Source organism: Salvelinus alpinus, chromosome 35, assembly GCF_045679555.1.
Source record: "Salvelinus alpinus chromosome 35, SLU_Salpinus.1, whole genome shotgun sequence".
In the NCBI taxonomy this organism is placed as follows: domain Eukaryota; kingdom Metazoa; phylum Chordata; class Actinopteri; order Salmoniformes; family Salmonidae; genus Salvelinus; species Salvelinus alpinus.
Window position 1 is genome coordinate 11,623,982 of NC_092120.1, and position 21,272 is coordinate 11,645,253.

At 41.4% G+C, this 21,272-nt stretch overlaps 1 protein-coding gene across 2 annotated transcripts; it reads right to left on the bottom strand.

Moving 5' to 3' along the window:
- Positions 1-887: 887 nt before the first annotated feature.
- Positions 888-16,162, bottom strand: LOC139564312 (T-box transcription factor TBX20). 2 transcript variants are annotated; one of them, XM_071383734.1, is made up of 9 exons: positions 15,766-16,162; positions 14,202-14,436; positions 13,220-13,384; positions 12,794-12,902; positions 7,726-7,884; positions 7,200-7,276; positions 5,520-5,546; positions 5,241-5,350; positions 888-4,998 (listed from the first exon to the last, which is right to left on the bottom strand). In XM_071383734.1, the coding sequence occupies exons 1-9, from the start codon at positions 15,890-15,892 to the stop codon at positions 4,658-4,660; spliced, it is 1,350 nt and encodes a 449-aa protein (XP_071239835.1). In that variant the 5' UTR covers positions 15,893-16,162; the 3' UTR covers positions 888-4,657. The 2 variants fall into 2 exon arrangements, with proteins under 2 accessions (XP_071239835.1, XP_071239836.1); XM_071383735.1 differs by lacking the exon at positions 5,520-5,546.
- Positions 16,163-21,272: the final 5,110 nt, after the last annotated feature.

Genomic DNA, 21,272 nt, shown 5'->3' on the forward strand with positions numbered 1-21,272 from the left:
TTCCCGCGAGATAGTAACGGTTAATGTGATTGGATGTTAATTATTTGACTAGGCTACCTGCATTTGACATTGTGTTGTTATTTCGCTGAACACTAGATGGTTTAATTAGATTTTTGGCAGTGTAACAAGGCTACTAAGGCGAGAAAAAAACATCACCCAAAACATAAATCTATTGTTTGAAAATGTGAAGAAATGTTTTTTCTAAAATATAATCAAATTTGTTTTATTTTTTTAATAAAAAAAAAAAGTTAATCACATTTTTATTTGGCGTACCCCCGACGGCATTGCCAGTTTGGGAATAACTAGTCTAGTGTTTTGAGATATTTAAAGATTCTCCGGGTACTTTAGTATATTTTTTTGACAGTAGTTCTGAAAGTAGTGCTCACGAGCCAAGTGGTCCCCGAAAATTGCATGCTACGTCACATACTGTATGTGCAGATATGTGCCCCACGTCATTGTTCTCTCTCTCGCTCTGCTGTGTGTGCATCTTGCTAGCTGTCACTCAAATGGCGACGGTTTGTGGCTCATTGGCTGGAACTCGAATTGCTTAAGGGATGTCCCACATTGGGGGAAAATGTAGGGAAAATGGCGGCGCACAGCTACCAGAAAATAGTCAAATTGACGGTAATTCTGCTCTTAGATTATGCATGTATGAACTACACATCGACAGATCCAACCCAAAGCGGGAGGTTTAAAAAAGATTTACTAGTCCCCAATGTTCTGGAGCATGTCTTTAAATGCACTTTACATAAAGATTGATCTTATTAGCTGTTACAGTTGTGTACAACTCTAGTTATGGTCATGATGGAAGGTGATGGAAACACTGACACTTCAGTTTATACATGATGAGCGATTCACTGCATGAAAAAAAACAACACTGAGAGACATTTTGGGGGTGATATATATATTTCTTATGGTTTACAAATATCATACACTACCGTTCAAAAGTTTGGGATCACTTAGAAATGTCCTTGTTTTTGAAAGAAACCCCCCTTTTTTTGTCCATTAAAATAACATCAACTTGATCAGAAATACAGTGTAGACAATGTTAATGCCTAGAAGGCCAGCATCCTGGAGTTGCCTCTTCACTGTTGATGTTGAGACTGGTGTTTTGCGGTTACTATTGAATGAAGCTGCCAGTTGAAGACTTGTGAGGCATCTGTTTCTCAAACTAGACACTCTAATGTACTTGTCCTCTTGCTCAGTTGTGCACCGGGGCCTCCCACTCCTCTTTCTATTCTGGTTAGAGCAATTTTGCGAACTCAACATTTGTGGGTTCGATTACAGGCTCAAAATGGCCAGAAACAAATAACTTTCTTCTGAAACTCGTCAGTCTATTCTTGCTCTGAGAAATGAAGGCTATTCCATGCGAGAAATTGCCAACAAACTGAAGATCTCGCTGTGTATTACTCCCTTCACAGAACAGTGCAAAATTGCTCTAACCAGAATAGAAAGAGGAGTGGGAGGCCAGTTTTATTGCTTTAATCAGGACAACAGTTTTCAGCTGTGCTAACATAATTGCAAAAGAGTTTTCTAATGATCAATTAGCCTTTTAAAATGATAAACTTGGATTATCTAACACAACGTGTCATTGGAATACAGGAGTGATGGTTGCTGATAATGGGCCTCTGTACGTCTATGTAGATATTCCATAAACAAATCTGCCATTTCCAGCTACAATAGTCATTTACAACATTAACAATGTCTACACTGTATTTCTGATCAATTTGATGTTATTTTAATGGACAAAAAATGTGCTTTTCTTTCAAAAACAAGGAAATTTCTTCAAACTTTTGAATGGTAGTGCATATTTTTAAGCGTCAGATAGTACATTACACAAGATCATTTTCAGAGCAGAAATAAATATATTGCACTTAAAAAATCAACGAAACAAAATCTTGTTAGATGTCATCCTGTATATTTAGATTACACTTAAAGTAATAATAAAAACACAACAAAAACATGACAAAATCCTTGCAGATCTATTTCCCATGGCATACTTTGAGTGTGCGTACACATTGTTCAAAATGGAAAGTTGAAAGTTACAAACCCCCCTCCTACCAAGACATGGCGAGATTGGCAGCTGCATACACCATGACATGTTGAAAGATGGGGAGTGAATTCCAGATGTAGGCTATAGATTGAAGAGAACACCATTTGAAGACCTTTGTTAGAGTTCTTATGCGAAATTGTTTAACAATGAAAACACTTGCCTCTTTCAACTGAAAGCCTTAGAGTTAATGCCCTCACTGGCAATCATCATGTTTGATAGCACCTCGATAAAGCCTCCAAGTCCATGCATTGTGTAGGCTACTGAGAGTTGTCCATCAACACGTTTTCAACAAAAAAATCCTGCAAAACTCATTCCAACTCCAAACCTGCTGACTGCTTGTGGACACATGGTATGCAAATGGTGAGTAAGTGGGAACAGTAAAGTAAGCTAAATGCAGAATTAGTGCCCACAATAATATGGCCAAATTGTAGCCTAATTTATGCTTGTTTTTTGGCTCCATGTGATTGGTTTGTTCAGCATAATGAAATCAAGAGACTCAGCACTGAAAACAAAACCAACAATGAAATACTGTATTAGACCTTCACTTCCATCCAAGTTTGTCCCATTTTGCCCCGAAAGAGAGATCTTCATACTAAAAATAATTGTCAGGATGTCTTAGCTGTGAATTAGAGGTTTACAAAGCTGCCTTAGGTGTCATTTTCTTGCCAAAATAGGAACGGCATTTTACAATAACATTCGTTTTACTGTGGTAACAAACTGTATGAGACATCATTGAATAGATGAATCAATCTGCAATTATTCTTTATTTTTAGAGGAGTGGCACTACAAAGGTACCGATGCATACACTATGCGTTTTGTGTCACTATCTTAGCTTCTGTGTCATTTTGGTTAGAAGGGGCTAGCTTGATGAATCGCCAATGATGTGACGACCAAAATAGATTTCCCTCCCTCCCCACCCTCCTCTAAGGGGAGGCACCACTGAGTCATTATTTACAGGTGTGGACTTTCTCCCAGAGTGCTGTAGTGTCGACGCAGCCTGAGGCAGACATAGATCAGGCTACAGTAATCAGGCTATAGTGTGGCGCCAGAGGTTAGCTATTGGTTAGGTAGTGAATCAAGCTTCAGGCCAATACAGCAAGAGAAAGTCCATCTTAGCCTTTCAGGGCTGCAGAGTCTGCAGGTTTTCTCTCTCTTGGTACTTCATTGATACATTACTGATTTGCCATTGATTGGTTAGAGAAGACAATCTTCTGGTGTTGGGGATACGTTACGACGTAGTGTGATTTTAACGCTCTGTGACTTTGATAGAGAGGTCCTCCAGAGGTCTTCTAGGGCCCATTCACACGTGAGACATGAACAAACATCTCTTTTCAGTGACCTCACAAATCTAATTGGATGCAGTACATAAAAAGGCATGAGGTGAATATAAGCTTTTTGGATGACAAAGGAAACTGAAAAAGTAGTTTGAGACCGGTTAGGGTCAGGATTTTTTTAAACAAATGTTTTCTGTGTTATCTGTTGCAACAGCATGCGTCCTATGATATGGCACTATAATGTGACATTCGTCTTATAGTTTGTGTCCTGTGTGTGTGTTTTTGTGTAGTGTGGATATATTTATGTACTGCTATCAAACATGATCATCTTCCACTAGAACTTCTTCACTGTACACATGGCTGGCTTTTTAGATGGGAAAGAAACAATTGGCTTCTCTCTGTCTCTAGGGCATCTATGTGCACAAATCTGACTACCATGGCAACAGCCAACCTGACTGGAGGAGGCTATAGGATTCTGCCTGCAGAGGAAGCTTAACGGAGTTTGAGTTCAAGCAGGAGAGGCGAGATGTTGCCTCTACCCTCCCTGTGAGTTTTGGTCAGCAAGCTGTGGGAATCCTTTGACTCGGTCTAAAATGGCTGCCATTCCTCCATTCCCCAGCAGCTGGTGTGAAGACAGTTCTCCTTTGTGGCCACAAGCGGTGCCCAGGATTGGAAGTTGTGCACGCCCGTAACTTTTGGAGGCCCGTATTCTTCATTTTCCTCAGAAGCTGTGAGAGAACGAACAATTACCACACCCTCTGGTTTTAATGTCCGTAAGCCAGACAGTTCACTGGTTCTCCTGTCCATGCTTTTCTGGAGAGTGGGTGCAAAATGAATATTGTGACCAACAGTTGGAGGGCAGGGGCATACGACAGTCATCACAAGCAGACCATTACATATTTCCCACAACGCCTCACTGTGCATGGTCATCATTCCTCAGCATCTCTGTTGTTGATTTTTTTTTTATACCTGGATCATCAGTTTTCATATCTGGGTCGTAAATGTTCATATGCAGGTCAATAGTGTTCATATCTAGTGTTCATATCAGTCTGTGGGTCTTGTGTCTGTTTCACCAGGTCCCGTAGGAGTCTGTTTCCTCTCCGGTTCAGCTGTCAGCATGCAGGACAGCAGCCAGGCAGCCTCTCCAGGTCGTCCAGTCAGTCGCCTCGGCCAGAGGGCTTATAATTTACAAGGACATGGTGGTGACGATGGGTGATGATGCTGAAGGGGACAAATCGGTGAGTTTATCTACTTGTGTGTGCAGGTGTGTCTATAAGCGTAGTTGTAGCTGATGAGGGGCTACTCGGCCAGGCAGTCACCCCAAAGGGAGTCATACAAAGGGGGTCATGACGGTGGAGGAGTGGCGCAGTCCCTGGATGGCAGCGTAGGGGCCCTGCTGGAAGTAGTGGTGGTAGCGGGGCATGTGGAAGGAGGGGAAGGAGGGCCCGCTGCCCTGCATGGTGCCTGCCAGGGCTGAGTGCGTCAGGGGCATGCCCAGCCGGCTGTAGGGGGGCAGGGAGCCCTGCATGGGGTGGGGCAAGGGGTTGGCCATGGAGGCGCTGCTGGAGCCCATGGCAGAGAGGGACTGGGGGTGCTGGAAGCCTGAGAAACCAGAGGTGGCGGTGACCCAGGAGCTCAGGGAGAGGTTGTCAGAGGCGGTGAACGCAGAACCTTAGAGAGAGATGGAGAAACGCTTTTAGAGACCGCTTACTATAATACTGGCATTGATGTTGCACTACATTGACTCAGCAGCATTCTATTGGTCCATTTATGTGAATGACGGTTGTTTGAATTATTTTGTCAAATAACGTGGTAGTAGTAACACCGAACAACCCTCATTTGGCTCATTAGCATGATGTGCATCTTGTGAAACGTGTGTGATGACATCATCAGTGTGTGACAAACTCTCTTACCCCTGTGTGCGGCGTGGCCGTCATCCCCCAGGGTCTCCTCCTCACCTGCGTAGGTGCGTATGGGCGACCGTGCGTACGAGTGCTTGTGGATCAAACTCTCAACACTTTCCCTGCAGCAAAAACCAAAGAGAAAGGCCCAAAATATATCTCTATGTTCACTCTTAAACATATTGGTACATTCACACCAAAATATGGAAATATCCTATTCTAATATAAAATGTACATTCAGTCCAATATATACTGTATCTGCATTCACACCAATACCCCAAAACAACTCACCAAGATATATCATGTCTTTGCAGTAACCTATAACCCAAATTATATCTTTTATAGTTACACTGGTGACAGACAATGCTGAATGTACAGTATGTAGACAATAGATACACAATATATCAGCACACACAATATATCTGCACGCAGTCAATATATCTGTATACATTAGGTATGTAAAAATAACGAGCCCATAACATTTTAGTTAGAAAGGCAAATGTACGGTCTATAAAATCCCAGTGCAACAAAATCACACATAATGTAGATAAAGATAGAAAAGCCCAGAATACACAACAACATTTTTCAATAGTTGTGATACCTCTTTGGAGCATAAAAGCAAAGATCCTTCTTTTCTAAGTATCAAAGTACATAATTAAAGCAGTGTGTGTGTCTTAGTCTTAGTGTGTGTACTCTAACAAAAAGTGCATTAGTTCCTGTGAGTCTTGTCAGACAGCGTCTCAGTGACACAGAGAGGGACAGATATGGTGGTGGTGGAGGAGGAGGGTCGGTTGGACAGGAGTGGTCTGCATCACAAGAGCCATGCGTCCACATTAGCTCCCCAATTAGGTTAGGAAAGTGCAATATCTGTCAGCGGCGCAGTACAAATGTGCGTGTGTTTTTATCAGCTCTGGCCTGTCCGGCACAGAGGCCACAGTAGGCCACGACGCAGGGGGCTGGTTTCAATCAGTCACAGCAGCCAATCAAATTACACTGTGTTTTAGTGCAGTGGCTGACTCCAGACTAATGTGATTTCTGCAGCTCCCTGAAGATCAATTGATCAGATCTAATTCACAGCCCTCAAAAAGAGACAGCCAGAAAGGGGGAGTTGGTTGTCTGGCTGTCTCTTGGCAGTCTTTGACTTTGCTTGTTTGGTTGGGAAACGGCCTGGGATGGTCTGATTTATCAGCTGATTTTGGCAATAGTGCTGGAATTGGTCAATCAAAAAAAAGGTGTGTTTGTTTGGCTGTAGGTCATGAAATTCTTTGGATGGGACTGTGTGTGTGTGTGTGTGTGTGTGTGTGTGTGTGTGTGTGTGTGTGTGTGTGTGTGTGTGTGTGTGTGTGTGTGTGTGTGTGTGTGTGTGTGTGTGTGTGTGTGTGTGTGTGTGTGTGTGTGTGCGTGCGTGCGTGCGTGCGTGCGTGCGTGCGTGCGTGCGTGCGTGCGTGCGTGTTAGCCCAAAGTTTATAATAGGGTGGGTTGGCATTGCACCCTGGGAAGTCACTCAGATAACCACAAGATATCTATAGAAACAAACATTTCAGACAATTACTGGCATTGAAATAAAAAACAACACTATACAGTAACACAGTCCTTCATCTAGTTGCAAAACGAATTCAGTGTCCCCTCTCCTTCTTTTTCTCTCAATTTCTCTGTAACATACACACACGTATGCAAAACTGTACCACACACACACACACACACGCACACACATACACACAAGCACACACACACACGCACACACACACACACACACACACACATGCATACCCCCCTCCACACACACACACTCCTAATGAGCAGAAATAAATAAACAACACGGCATGTGCACTTGCTAATGAGTACATAGCTCCATAGCTAGCTCCTAACACGACTACTCTCACCCCTCTCTCCCAGTTCCATTCCCCTTGTTTATCTTATCCGCGCCGGACAGAAATAAACAAACAGGCAAGGACATAAAATTCCCTGTACCTCTCCATGTCCGTCAGTCGGGAGGAGTCTCGGAAGCCTTTCGCAAACGGGTTGCTGTCGATCTTCAGCTTGGTTATCTGGAAAGAAAGAGGCCCGCAAACAGATTAGATGCTATTTTCTCCTTTCTCTCTGTCTCAGACTCTTATCCCTCTCCCTTTCTGTCTGTCTCGCTCTCTCTATCTTTTTCCATGGGATAGCCAGACTAAACACACAAAGGGAGTCAGGGATAACCTGGGTGGCAAAACTGGCTTTAGACAGAGCTGAACACACTCCCTATGCATGTTGTCTGTAAACCAGCCACACAACCCCCTATATTCAACATATTGTCTCTACCCGTGAACACTATCCAGCAACAGAACACGTCCTCCCTGGTGACCCCTGGGTCATGTTCACTAGGCACCACATGGAAGAAAGGAGGAGGGAGTAACTGTAGTCAAATACGAAACGCTTGTTTTGGTTTTACGTTGTGTGCATTAATAAATAAGACCCTGGTACAGAACAGTTGAGTAGTGATTTAACTGCTCACCAGCTGGTTCTGGTAGGCTGTGACCGCGGTAAAGACAGTCTCTGTGAAAACGAAGGTGCGGAACTCCTCTGACTTGAGGTTGAGAAGGGAGGCGGTGTGGTCCTTCTTCTTGATGATGTGGACCCGGGGCTGGTACTTATGCATGGAGTTTAGTATGATCTATAGAGACACAGAGAGGGCAAAACACTGGGTTAGATAGAGGAGAGAGAATGAGAGTGAGAGATGTGGAGAGAGATGACAGGAAGTAGAAAGAGAGCATGGTGATAGAAGAGGCAAGGTGATAGAGTGAGAGAGGATGACTGGGGGGGGCAGTAGAGAGGAGTGTGAAAAGATAAACATGTTAACACTATGGAGTCTGAGAAATTGGTGAACGTGCAGTCACTGGAGAACAAACTGGATGAGCTCTGTTCAAGACTATCCTATCAACGGGACATTAAAAACTGTAATATCCTACGTTTCTCAGAGTCGTGGCTGAACGAGGACATGGATATACATCACGCTGGTTTTTTGATGCATCATCAAGACTGGATGGCAGACTCATGTAAGACGAAGGGAGGAGGAGTGTGTCTCTTTGTTAACAACATCTGGTGCACATTCTCTAATGTTAAGGAAGTCTCAAGTTTTTGCTCTCCTGGGTTAGAATACCTCATGATAAGTTGCAGACCATACTTCTATCTATATTTTTCATAGCTGTCTATTTACCACCACAAACCCCGATGCTGGCACTAAGACAGCACTCAACAAGCTGCATAGAGTTATACTCAAATAAGAAATACACATTCAGAGGCAGAGTTTCTCGTGGCCGGTGATTTTACAGCAGGGAATCTGAAATCCGTTTGACATTTTTACCAGCATGTCACTTGTGGAACTAGAGGTGACAACTTTAGATCACCTTTATTCCACACACAGAAATGCTTACAAGGCCCTCCCTTTGGCAAATCAGACCATAACTATATCCTCCTGCTTCCTGCTTACAAGGCCCTCCCTTTGGCAAATCAGACCATAACTCTATCCTCCTGCTTCCTGCTTACAAGGCCCTCCCTTTGGCAAATCAGACCATAACTCTATCTTCCTGCTTACAAGGCCCTCCCTTTGGCAAATCAGACCATAACTCTATCTTCCTGCTTCCTGCTTACAAGGCCCTCCCTTTGGCAAATCAGACCATAACTCTATCCTCCTGCTTCCTGCTTACAAGGCCCTCCCTTTGGCAAATCAGACCATAACTCTATCCTCCTGCTTCCTGCTTACAAGGCCCTACCTTTGGCAAATCAGACCATAACTCTATCCTCCTGCTTCCTGCTTACAAGGCCCTCCCTTTGGCAAATCAGACCATAACTCTATCCTCCTGCTTCCTGCTTACAAGGCCCTCCCTTTGGCAAATCAGACCATAACTCTATCCTCCTGCTTCCTGCTTACAAGGCCCTCCCTTTGGCAAATCAGACCATAACTCTATCCTCCTGCTTCCTGCTTACAAGGCCCTCCCTTTGGCAAATCAGACCATAACTCTATCCTCCTGCTTCCTGCTTACAAGGCCCTCCCTTTGGCAAATCAGACCATAACTCTATCCTCCTGCTTCCTGCTTACAAGGCCCTCCCTTTGGCAAATCAGACCATAACTCTATCTTCCTGCTTCCTGCTTACAAGGCCCTCCCTTTGGCAAATCAGACCATAACTCTATCTTCCTGCTTCCTGCTTACAAGGCCCTCCCTTTGGCAAATCAGACCATAACTATATCCTCCTGCTTCCTGCTTACAAGCAAAAACACTAACAGAAAGTACCTGCCTGGAACTCTACCCACACACTTACACATACTTACACTGACATCCCATCCCAACACACACATACACCTACACACACTACATATGCCCACACACACATAATGTGTACTGTACACATGCATACTGACACCACACACACACACACACACACAAACACAAACACCACATACGCTGCTGCTGCAGCTCAGTTTATTATCTATCCTGTTGGCTAGTCACTTTACCCTTACCTACAGTGCATTCGGAAAGTATTCAGAGACCTTCACTTTTTCCACATTTTGTTACGTTACAGCCTGATTCTAAAATTGATTAAAGTAATTTTTTCCCCCTTATCAATCTACACACAATACCCCATAATGACAAAGTGAAAAACAGGTTTAGACATTTTTGAAAATGAATAACAAATAAAAAACAGAAATACCTTATTTAAATAAGTTTTCAGACCCTTTGCTATTAGACTCGAAATTGAGCTCAGGTGCATCCTGTTTCCATTGATCATCCTTGAGATGTTTCTACAGCTTGATTGGAGTCCACCTGTGGTGAATTCAATTGAGACGACATGATTTGGAAAGGCACACACCTGTCTATATAAAGGTCCCATAGTTGACAGTGCATGTCAGAGCAAAAACCAAGCCACGAGGTCGAAGGAATTGTCCGTAGAGCTCCGAGACAGGATTATGTCATGGCACAGATCTGGGGAAGGGTACCAACATTTTTTGTTGCTTTGAAGGTCCCCAAGAACACAGTGGCCTCCATCATTCTTAAATGGAAGAAGCTTGGAAACACCAAGACTCTTCCTAGAACAGCACTCAACCAATCTGGCCTTTATTGTAGAGTGGCCAGACGGAAGCCACTCCTCAGTAAAAGACACGTGACCTTCCGCTTGGAATTTGACAAAAGCACCTAAAGAACTCTCAGAGCATGAGAAACAAGATTCTCTGTTCTTATGAAACCAAGATTGAACTCTTTGGCCTGAATGCCAAGCGTCACGTCTGGAGGAAACCTGGCATCATCCCTACAGTGAAGGTGACAGCATCATGCTGTGGGAATGTTTTTCAGGGATGTTTTTCAGCGGCAGGGACTGGGAGACTAGTCAGGATCGAGGTAAAGATGAAGGGAGCAAAGTACAGAGAAATCCTTGATGAAAACCTTCTCCAGAGCGCTTAGGACCTCAGACTGGGGCGAAGGTTCACCTTCCAACAGAACAACGACCCTAAGCACACAACCAAGACAACGCAGGAGTGGCTTCAGGACAAGTCTCTGAATGTCCTTGAGTGGCCCAGCCAGAGCCTGGGCTTGAATCCGATCGAACATCTCTGGAGTGACCTGAAAATAGCTGTGCAGCGACACTCCCCATCCAACATGACAGAGCTTGAGAGGATCTGCAGAGAAGAATGGGAGAAACTCCACAAATACAGGTGTGCCAAGCTTGTTGCATCATACTCAGGAAGACCAGATGCTGTAATCGCTACCAAAGGTGCTTCGATAAAGTACTGAGTAAAGGGTCGAAATACTAATGTTAATGTGTTATTTAAAAAAAATGTTTTTTAGACATTTCCTAAAATTACTAAAAAACTATTTTTGCTTTGTCTTGATGGGGTATTGTGTGTAGATTGATGAGGGGGGGAAACGATTTAATACATTTTAGAATAAAGCTGTACCATTACAAAATGTGGAAAAAGTAAAGGGGTCTGAATACTTTCCCAATGCACTGTATATCTACATATCTACCTCAATTACCTAGTACCCCTGCACATCAAATAGGTACTGGTACTCCCTGTATATAGCCATGTTATTTTTCCTCATTATTGTTATTAATGTATTTAGAGTATTCCTCATTCATGTATTTACAGTATTCCTCATTCATGTATTTACAGTATTCCTCATTCATGTATTTACAGTATTCCTCATTCATGTATTTACAGTATTCCTCATTCATGTATTTACGGTATTTATATTTTTATTTTATATTTGTTATCTTTATTTTTAACTCAGCATTGTTGGAAAAGGACCCGTAAGTAAGCTTTTCACTGTTAGTCTACACCTGCTGTTCACGAAGCATGTGACAAGTACAATTTGATTTGATGAAGAGCATTTCTCCTTTATCTGACTCCATAGCCTATACAGTGTGGCTGTGTGGCTGTGGGGAGTTAGTCTGCTATACTCTGGTTCAGATCCCTAGGATTCACATCTAGATTCATACTGTATACTGTATGTGAGACTGTACTGGGCAAAGGAGATGTGGTGTGGTATGGTGTCCAAAGAACTAGGAGTTCCTGCCTGCCTTCATCAACATTCAGCTAAAATTCTCACAATTGACACATCTCAACTTGAACTTGTGCATGTATAGGAAGCAATCAGCTTTATGGGTCTTTACTTGCGTCGTGAAAATCAAAATCTCATGACATCATTCACATTGTTTAGTAAATATCTAGCTGATGTTGTCATCATTGCTCTTGCCTATAGGCCTACTCTTTTTATCTATCGAATACCACGGACATGCCCTCGAAATGTAACGTGTTTGTAAATTCAAGGAGACGTTTTTCCGCACAATCTGTTGGTTTGGTATGGTGTAGGCTAATCAGTGTATGATGTTAGTCTAATGATGTTTATAATGTAAATGAATGGTGTTGCATGGGACACATATTCCATTATTGTTTTCGTTTCTGCACTATAGGCTTATAGTGCTTTAGTTTAGCACGTGTTTCTGCTTCTCGTTAAAATGTAGGCCGTATTAATTTCCCTTTCAGAAAAAAATATGTTTTGAATATCAAGAAAATATTAATTTAAATGATAAAATGCAACTGGATATTAACAGGTGAAACAAAGCAACATGTGGATTTTGAATCCAACACGTCTCTGATTTACAGTTGAGAACATTTCATTTCCCAATAACATGTGAAAGAGATTTGGAAAAAATGATTTTCCATGCGAAAATTCCACGAGATTTTATGGAAAGTTTACAGAGCAATTCTTTCAAAAATCACCTGCAAGTATGTTTATTTATTTAAACCGTTATAATCCCATCTAAACACAATTCCCGTACATATTTTAGAAATATCCCCCAAATTATCATTTTAATTTGTCAATATTGTTTACACTTTGAGATAATAATTATGAATCCAATATTGCACGGGGAAACTACCCACAAAGTTATATGATGAGGATAGCCTGTATGGGATGTTTCTCGGGTCAGGCGATACAGCCTTCTAGTCATTTCATGTTTCAGTTCATGTCAGAAATAACATGAATCTGCTTCAATGTTTCAATACCAATGACAAATCAATAACATACGTGTCCATGTTGATCCAGTTCGTTGTTGGTGAGCTTTACTTTCTCGAAAGACACCATTTGTTTGAGCAGCTGTTCCCCAGTGAAAGGAGAGTCAGGGTGCACGTATAACCTGCAATATAAATACAATATGTATATTAAAATACATTTTAGAATTGAAAAGGCCCATGCAAACACAGAAAAACGTATTATCATGCTATTCAAAATCAAAAGGACGGATTTGTTCCAATGCTGACCTTTGTCGGTCAAGTTAAAAAAAATACTTCCAAAATGTATTTATCTAAGCCATATAGTGTATTTGCTATCCATATAACAATAATTAGCGTCATTGGCTACTACCACATACCATTTTGTGAATGATTTTGACATTAACGACTCGTGCATAAAAGCCTCGCTGTGATGAGAGACGAGACAAAACAAGTCACCCACCGTGCAGGCAGAGGGGGGTCCGCCTTGCCCGCCACGAGCCAGGACGACCTGTGGTAGGCGTATCGGTAGCGTTTGTTGTCGACCGGAACAATGTCCATCAGCACGATGTATTTGGCGTCCGGGTCCACCCCCGAGAAGGACACACGGATGGTGGGGAACATTCTTCTGTTGGAGGGGAAGAGAGACGGTCAACACAACGACTACACAAACCCACGCCAACCATTTTCGCCGAGAGATAAATATTTACTCAAACCTTGGCTCCAAGTAAAATATAAGACGATGAGAGTCATATTTCACTGAATTCCTTTGTCCATAATAATTATCAATAGCTCCTGTTTTGTATGAGGTTTATATGTTTCCTTTAACTGTAGGCTATTTGATAAAACATGTTTTTGGCGTGAGGCATATTCCCTATATCTTTTTTAATAGATATTCATGGAAGGGAGAATATTTGCCTACAATATATTTTGAACAGCATGACGTTTTTCGAGGAAAAGTATTTTGCTTAAATGATGTTAATATTTATACAAATGTTTTTATTTCTCAACATTTAGAGTTGTAAATCGATTACATAATTACCCTTAGGCTATAAACATTTCCACGCATGGCAGGTGCGCTACAATGATTTGTGGTGCAATTATCTTTATATCTTTATATTTGTGGTGCAAAAAACCCAGAAATAACTGCCGAAATTAGTCTTATTATAGGCTACATATTTATTAAAAAATGTATTCCTTGAGCCTGCAAAATACAAAACAGAACATCCAATTACCCTTTGCTTTATATGACATGGGTAATCAGATAGACATAACAGGATTATAAAATGTAGCTTTAGTTTGCGTGTTAGGCTACATTAGGGTATAATTGTCGTTCATATTTAAAAAGTAAAGTAGGCCAATAGCCTACGTGGTTCGATAATATAGTACACACATGCTTTAACATGTAACACTTTCTGTTTTTGCAGTGAGAAATTGACGTTTACCTTCCGGATTTAGTGATGATCATCTCAGTGCCGAGATCATGGAATTTGTCCCAGAGTTCCTTGGTCTCTAAACTGCAGGAGATTTTGGCCATCTCCTCGCTGGGAACACTGGGGGTGGTGGGGATCAGCGGCTCTGTGCACACTGGAGGCGCGCTCCCGCTGAAATCTCCGAGCCCATCTAGAGAAGACAGCTCTCCCAAACCTTGGTTACAGGAGGACTTCTCCACGAATTGTTCTATGGATGAAAAAACACCATGTTCAAATGCTGGTTTCAGTTGTTTATTTTTACTCCAGCTAAAACATATATATATATATATATATGAAGTCTATTATACGTTTAGAGCAATGTACAAACTCATAGCCATAGTTGTTTCAAAACTGTCATAAATTGGTTATTATTATTTAGCTTTAGAAAGTAGTAGAACGAATTATTGTATCAATTAACAACGAGCCTAGTAGCCTATATATATATATATATATACATATAAATTCCAAAACAATGTTTTGTATTCAAATAAGTTAAAATAATTATCAATACACGTGAGGGGTATTTGACAAATGCAAGAATATACATTAAAATTAAGATGTATGGTTTTTCTATTTGCTTTCCATTGAACGACATTAAATTAGCCTACTACAAATTTCAAAAGCGCAACTGAATCACAAAAACATTATTTTTTTCTCACAATGACATTGTTCTGGCTAACAGCAATGTGGCTAACAACAATGTCTGGGTTATATTTCTTTGTCAGTAATTGCATACAGGTCTAGTCTACTAACCCATGTCTCCATGTATTCACTGGATGCTAATATTTATCTGACGAAAATGTTACATTTGACCTTTTTCTTGGATAAATTGAAAAGTCAACTTGATTAAATTAAATATTCAGCAACATGTTAGCAATTATCAGCAAGCACCACTACAGCCAACGCTGCATGATATTTCTGGATAGAGAAAATTCTGATATAATGTTGTAGCTCTGTTTCATCAGTCCATACACGTTTTTTGACACTGGATACAATAAACGCTTCATTCAGAGCCTATTCAGTTAACCATGGGCCTACTGAATACATATTTTTGTAGGCCTACATGTGTAAAATCCATCAATATTGTTTTATGCTCGTTCAATATTGCTTTATGTTCGTATATTTTTTATTATTACTTATTGTTGTTGCAATGTCGAGATGGAACCTGCAAGTAAGCATTTCGTTGGACGATGTATATCCATGCGTATCGCGTACATACGACTAATACAATCTGAAAGTGAAACATTTGCTGAGTCTATGACCGGGGGTTATGCACTGCCTGATTTTTAGACCAATATTTTGTGAAAGGTTATAAAAACATCGTCATGTGAGACATCTTAAATGAAGGTTCTCAGTTATTTCCCATAGAACATAGAACATAGAACAGAAGTAGACCTATAGACAACCCATAGCATAATCGTCAAGATTGATTTAAACAATCTAACAAACAATATAGCCAAGAAAAAAACTATCACGCTCGATTGTAGGCTATATTGAAAATGTGAATTCTATGTAAGGCACTGAGCGATCGGCTTACCAAGTGGCTTGATGGTGTTTTCATCAGTTTCCTTGTCCTTCGTTTTTCCACTTGACATGATAGCGGCTATCGAGAACGCGTTTGCCCTGGAGGAGAGCTGTGGCTTCGGGGAAGAGGTGTACTCCATGGTGAGAGTAGTACAAGTAAAACGTCCAAAAGCTCAAACCGCTCGCGGAGTGAGCTCTGTGGTTTTATTGGCAGGCTGCACACAAAAACGCAGAAAAAATGGAAGCTAATTCGACTGTTTTTTGAACAGGTATGCGCTTCGTCTATTACAGAACAAACTTAAAACACTCTCCGTTTTTGACTCGTTGAACACATTGTTAAAAACCGACTAGTCGTTGTGCGTCTTCACTCCAGTGGCAAAGTCTTATCCGGACTGTTGAATCTTTGCACTGCTCTTAATTTTAGCCTAGCCCACTCCCCTCTCCATCGCTATCGTGTGCAGCCAATCGCCTCCTCAGTGTCGACGTCACATACTGTCCTGCAAACTGAATCGAAGCCCAACAGCCTATTAAAAACACATTTTCTTCCGATTCCGACCATTAGCCCAAATCTAGAGGGAACCTAACCGCGACCCGACACTTCACACATCAAGAGATAGGCTGGACCCACTTTTTTGTTGTTGCTTGATTCGATGAGTTAATGTAGCCCATTGCGTGATAAGATGATTTGTACACTCATCTCTAATTGAGAAAAAATGCCGCATTTGCATAATCGTCTATATGTAGGACTAAATTATAACTTTCGTCATATTTTAGCTTTTACCTTAATTTTTTTTATTATGATTTATTTCAGAAGTGCATCAGCAATCGTTTTCAATTTGTTCGCCCCATCAAATTCCCATAATGATCATTCATTTAATACATTTAAAAGCATGGAAGATGTCCAGTGTTCAGTGGTCATTTCAACTAATGTTATACCTACCCATTGATTCTTGTACAGTATAGGCCACACTTTCTCACATAATCTATAATAATGTATACTGATTTGTATAGGCTGTGTTTTTTGTTGTTGTAATTTGAGTCCGATAAATTTAACGAAACCTTTCATCAGAATATGTTTATAATATGTCGACACAGTTCTTCAAATCCATAGCTCCAGAATTTGAGGGTTCATAGGCCTATACCTTTAAAAAGATCTTTACATTTTTTGGCTGGATAATTAACATAATCTCATATATATTCACATTTCAACTGGGAGGGTATTAAAATCTGCTCAAACAATCTATTCTGCAACACATTTAATAATTTACTCAAACTGATTTATAATAATAGCTGGGATACAAACCAATAATTCTTTCTTACAAATAGAGAGGGGAAGAGATACAGAATCTCGAGACACACGGTAGGCTATTTGACCCTGCAAGTGTTCAATGTTCGTGAGAATAGGCCTCCTCAGACGGACCACTAATGTGCAGTATTATAGAGTGCAGGGGCAGCACAGGCTTAATCTGTGCTATGACACACACCAGTGCGCCCCTAATCTGCCCCCTCTCCCTTTACCCCCTCACCGCCTTTAGCTTTATGCACGTGGACTTGCACCTACATTTGTTTATTTTTCTCCGTTTTCTTCCGATTGGACATTTTCTGGTGTGTTGTAGGCTACTATTTTTCTTCTTCTCCTTCTTCTCCTTCTCATTATTATTATTAGTAGCAGTATTAATAGCCTATTAGTATTAATATTGTTATTATACTTTTATAGCATTTATTACATTTACATTTAAGTCATTTAGCAGACGCTCTTATCCAGAGCGACTTACAAATTGGAAAGTTCATACATATTCATCCTGGTCCCCCCGTGGGGAATGAACCCACAACCCTGGCGTTGCAAGCGCCATGCTCTACCAACTGAGCCACACGGGTGGCTCAGTAATGCTGTAATCACCCCAGCAGCCTTCTGTTTTTAACCAAAAGCTATAAAAACGTAAAGAACGTTTGTTTAAAGGGAAAAGGGGCACTTACACAGGTGATCGAATAGTTAAAAAGCAGGCAATGCCCTTGCCTATATTCGGCCTGCTATAGCTATAGCCTGGGTATAACATGTAGGCCTGAACAATATTGTAATAGCACGTTTTCTTTAATAGCATAGCCTACAGACAATCTGTAACATTTTCCCAAATAATGTAGCCTAAAAATGTGTATAGTAGGCCTACACTTAGAAAAAAAGGTTCTGGATATAACCAAAAAAGGTTCTATGCTTGCTTCATATATGGCACCCTTAAGGTTCTATATAGAACCGAAATTGGTTCCATATAGAACCCTCAGTGAAGAAGAACCCCTGGGGTTCTGATCAAATAACCCTACACAATAAGTCCATATATTAAGCTAACAATAGAACCCTTTTTGGTTTTATCCAGAACTTTTTTTTCTAAGAGTGCAGGCTTGGCTTAAGCTTTAAACCTACATTTAACATTGTGCTGAAGCCAAAAACATGTTTTTATTAGGATAGGCAGGCTAGAACAAAAACATGGAACGCTTCCTCGCCATAGTCCCCTTCTCTGCCCTCCTCCCTGTCGTTATTGAGATCCTATTTTCGCATATCCATTCTCCCACTTGTCGCACTCACATGTCGACTGCGCGCCTATAAATATAGCCTATATTTAAAAAGCGCTGACTCCGGTGTTTTCCGGGGTGGAGGGATCACCTCTCATCCTCAATGTCACTCACTCTCCCGGAGAGATGGGCCGGCGCTTACATGAACACTGAGGTAGGAGATCCACAGGGCACTAAACCCATTACGGCGTCTCCCGGATGCAAATCCGATGCTGCAGTTATTTAATAAGGGACCTGTGCTGGCAAATTTGATTACCTTGCAATTGCCAGTGGATAATGTGCTAAAAGCTTTCCCATTTAGCGTAACTCCTTACCGAATATTATTCACACTTTGGGGGCCGGTGGACCGGTGGCTGGAGGCGACTCTTAAAGACACAGCAAACCTGAGAGCATATTCAAAAGCTGCTGGTCATTGGTTATTACGGTTTTATAGGCTACCAGAAGAAACCAAGATGGACCTGTTGGACCTTTCTCCCATTTTGTAGGTTAGTTTATATGACCCCCATAAGAATTGGAATATCAACACAATCGATGTGTTTGATTGATGATTGTAGAAGTATGTACTGTATAGGCTATGCATTCGTCCTTTCGATGTTTTGAATGGAAGAGGAATACAAATATAAGCAGTATAACGTGTCAAATTCTCCAACAATCTATGGAGGTCCGAAGGTGCGCACCCTCCCTCCCGTCCGTACGTCAGCTGTGATCCTCCTGCATGGTGGAAACATCAGCTGTGATCCTCCTGCATGGTGTAAACATCAGCTGTGATCCTCCTGCACGGTGGAAACATTCGCTGTGATCCTCCTGCACGGTGGAAACATTCGCTGTGATCCTCCTGCACGGTGGAAAGGGACATCCATTCGTAATTAAATATATGAAATATTTATAATTTGCCATGATTGAGTAATATTTTATGCACGCAAAGTTGTCTACCCAAAATTGTGCATCAGTGATCATGAGGGAAGCATCTAACGGCATTTGCGAGGTACCTTTTCCTCGTACTGTTTATATAATCAATATGATCAATATTTTCATCTAGCTAATTGTTATTTGAGAATGAGTGTTTATCGCTCAACTAAGAAACAGAACACTTGTGCTGCATGGTGTTAATGACGTTGACATTTCTCCCGCGGCTTCCGCAGAGGGCTTCCATATCCGTGCCACTGGGTTTCTTGCATGCAACAACCCACTGGGCAAAAACTGAATCAACGTTGTTTCCACGTCATTTCAACAACAAAAAATAAATGTGATGAAGTTGAATCAACATGGAAAACTGATTGGATTTGAAATAAAGTAATCAATGTAAGGGATTATTATTATTATTTTAACCAAATTGTTTACCTAATCCAATGACATGCTTTGTTGATTTCCTGTTGAATTCAGATTAGTTTAAATTTCAACCAAAAGTAAATCAAATGTAGACATTGAACTGACATTTGTACACAGTGGTAAGGAACCAACTGGGTCGTTCCAGATAGCAATATACGAATGGGTGATATCTACAGATACAACCCTGGCACTTAAGGGATATGACAATTACAAGATTTCAACAATTATTTCGGTGGAGAGCTGGGGGCACATGTAAGGGTCAGTGGCCACGGAATCATATCATATCCCGGAGGAGTGGAATTTAGGAAAATAATCGCCAGTTGATTGAATTGAATCCCTCGATGTTAGAGCCACAGTAATGAAATGGATTGTTGTGGCCAACACCCGACCGGACCCGTTCACCGCCCCCACGATTTTTACCAGATTACAGACCATTGCAACAGGGCGAATATTTGCCTACAAATGGAATACATTTAGACAGTCGTTTTTTTTATCCGTGTGCTTGCATGTCCATGTAAATCCCTTTTATCACACACCAGGCCTTTAAATACATCACTACCCAATATTCACCTACAGAGCTTGTAGGGTAAAAATGAACGCTTATTTATGAATACATTTGAAATAACGTGATAAGGACACAAAGGTAGCCTAATATTTAGCACGACTGTATTTATTTTGGCCTATGTTCTCATAATGTCAATAACGTGAAAATAACAGCCCAATTATTTTGTGTGTGTTTAGCTTACTCAACTAAATCATAATATGATTTAGTTGAGTTATTATTGGAATATCTGATGAATTAATGAATTAGCATTTTCATAACACTTTTCCAAATAAGTTTGATTGCTCTCTGTGTATGAGACTGGTATTAAAACATACACATATATCCATCCATAAACCAGAACAGAAACATGTTCGAAATAGTGTCCTAAGACATATCTTGCATTCCAGCAAATCATTTATTTTCATTTGTGCATTTATCATGAAACGTTTTGAACCTATCACAAATCTTAAACTGTTTTACAAAAGAGGTGACCAAAAGAATGAAACATAAAAAATGAGTGTCTTTAACCCAATGCTTGCAGAGTGATTTGCAATCTAACTGAGGAATCAGTGGTCTCCTTAACACCTGTTTAAGTCCCATGTCAAGAACAGAATAGATGTAATGTCCTCCGTGAATGAAATACATATAATTTCCCCTGACTGCAGCGAGAAGACTTTGGTTAGCCTCTCCCTCTTGTTTCAGCAGAAAGCTCCCTCCCTCCCTCCCTCCCTCCCTCCCTCCCTCCCTCCCTCCCTCCCTCCCTCCCTCCCTCCCTCCCTCCCTCCCTCCCTCCCTCCCTCCCTCCCTCCCTCCGAGGCTGAGACTGAGGCATGCAGTGGCAGAGCGGTTGCCTCCGTTCATATGACTAATTAGAGAAGCTTCACGCTGCGCTGTTCCTTTTGATGCTGATCCCTGGTGCTAATTACCACGTCCGTCCCAGGGCATGGCGGGGTTAAGTTCAAATGCAGGGCCTTCTCAAACCCTCTCCCCTGAGTCTTCTCCCCACCCCTGTCTCCCCTTTTTACCCCCCCACATAGACTCCTACACCCCCCTGCTCTTCCCACTTCTAACCCCAACAA

Bases quoted from the DNA above. Each gene is read 5' to 3' on its own strand.
- LOC139564312 (XM_071383734.1), bottom strand. From the start codon at position 15,892: ATGGAGTACACCTCTTCCCCGAAGCCACAGCTCTCCTCCAGGGCAAAC. The intron at 14,437-15,765 runs GTAAGCCGATCG...TTTCATCCATAG, and splicing joins AAACACCATCAAGCCACTTG to AACAATTCGTGGAGAAGTCC. The intron at 12,903-13,219 runs GTGGGTGACTTG...TTTATATTGCAG, and splicing joins GACCCCCCTCTGCCTGCACG to GTTATACGTGCACCCTGACT.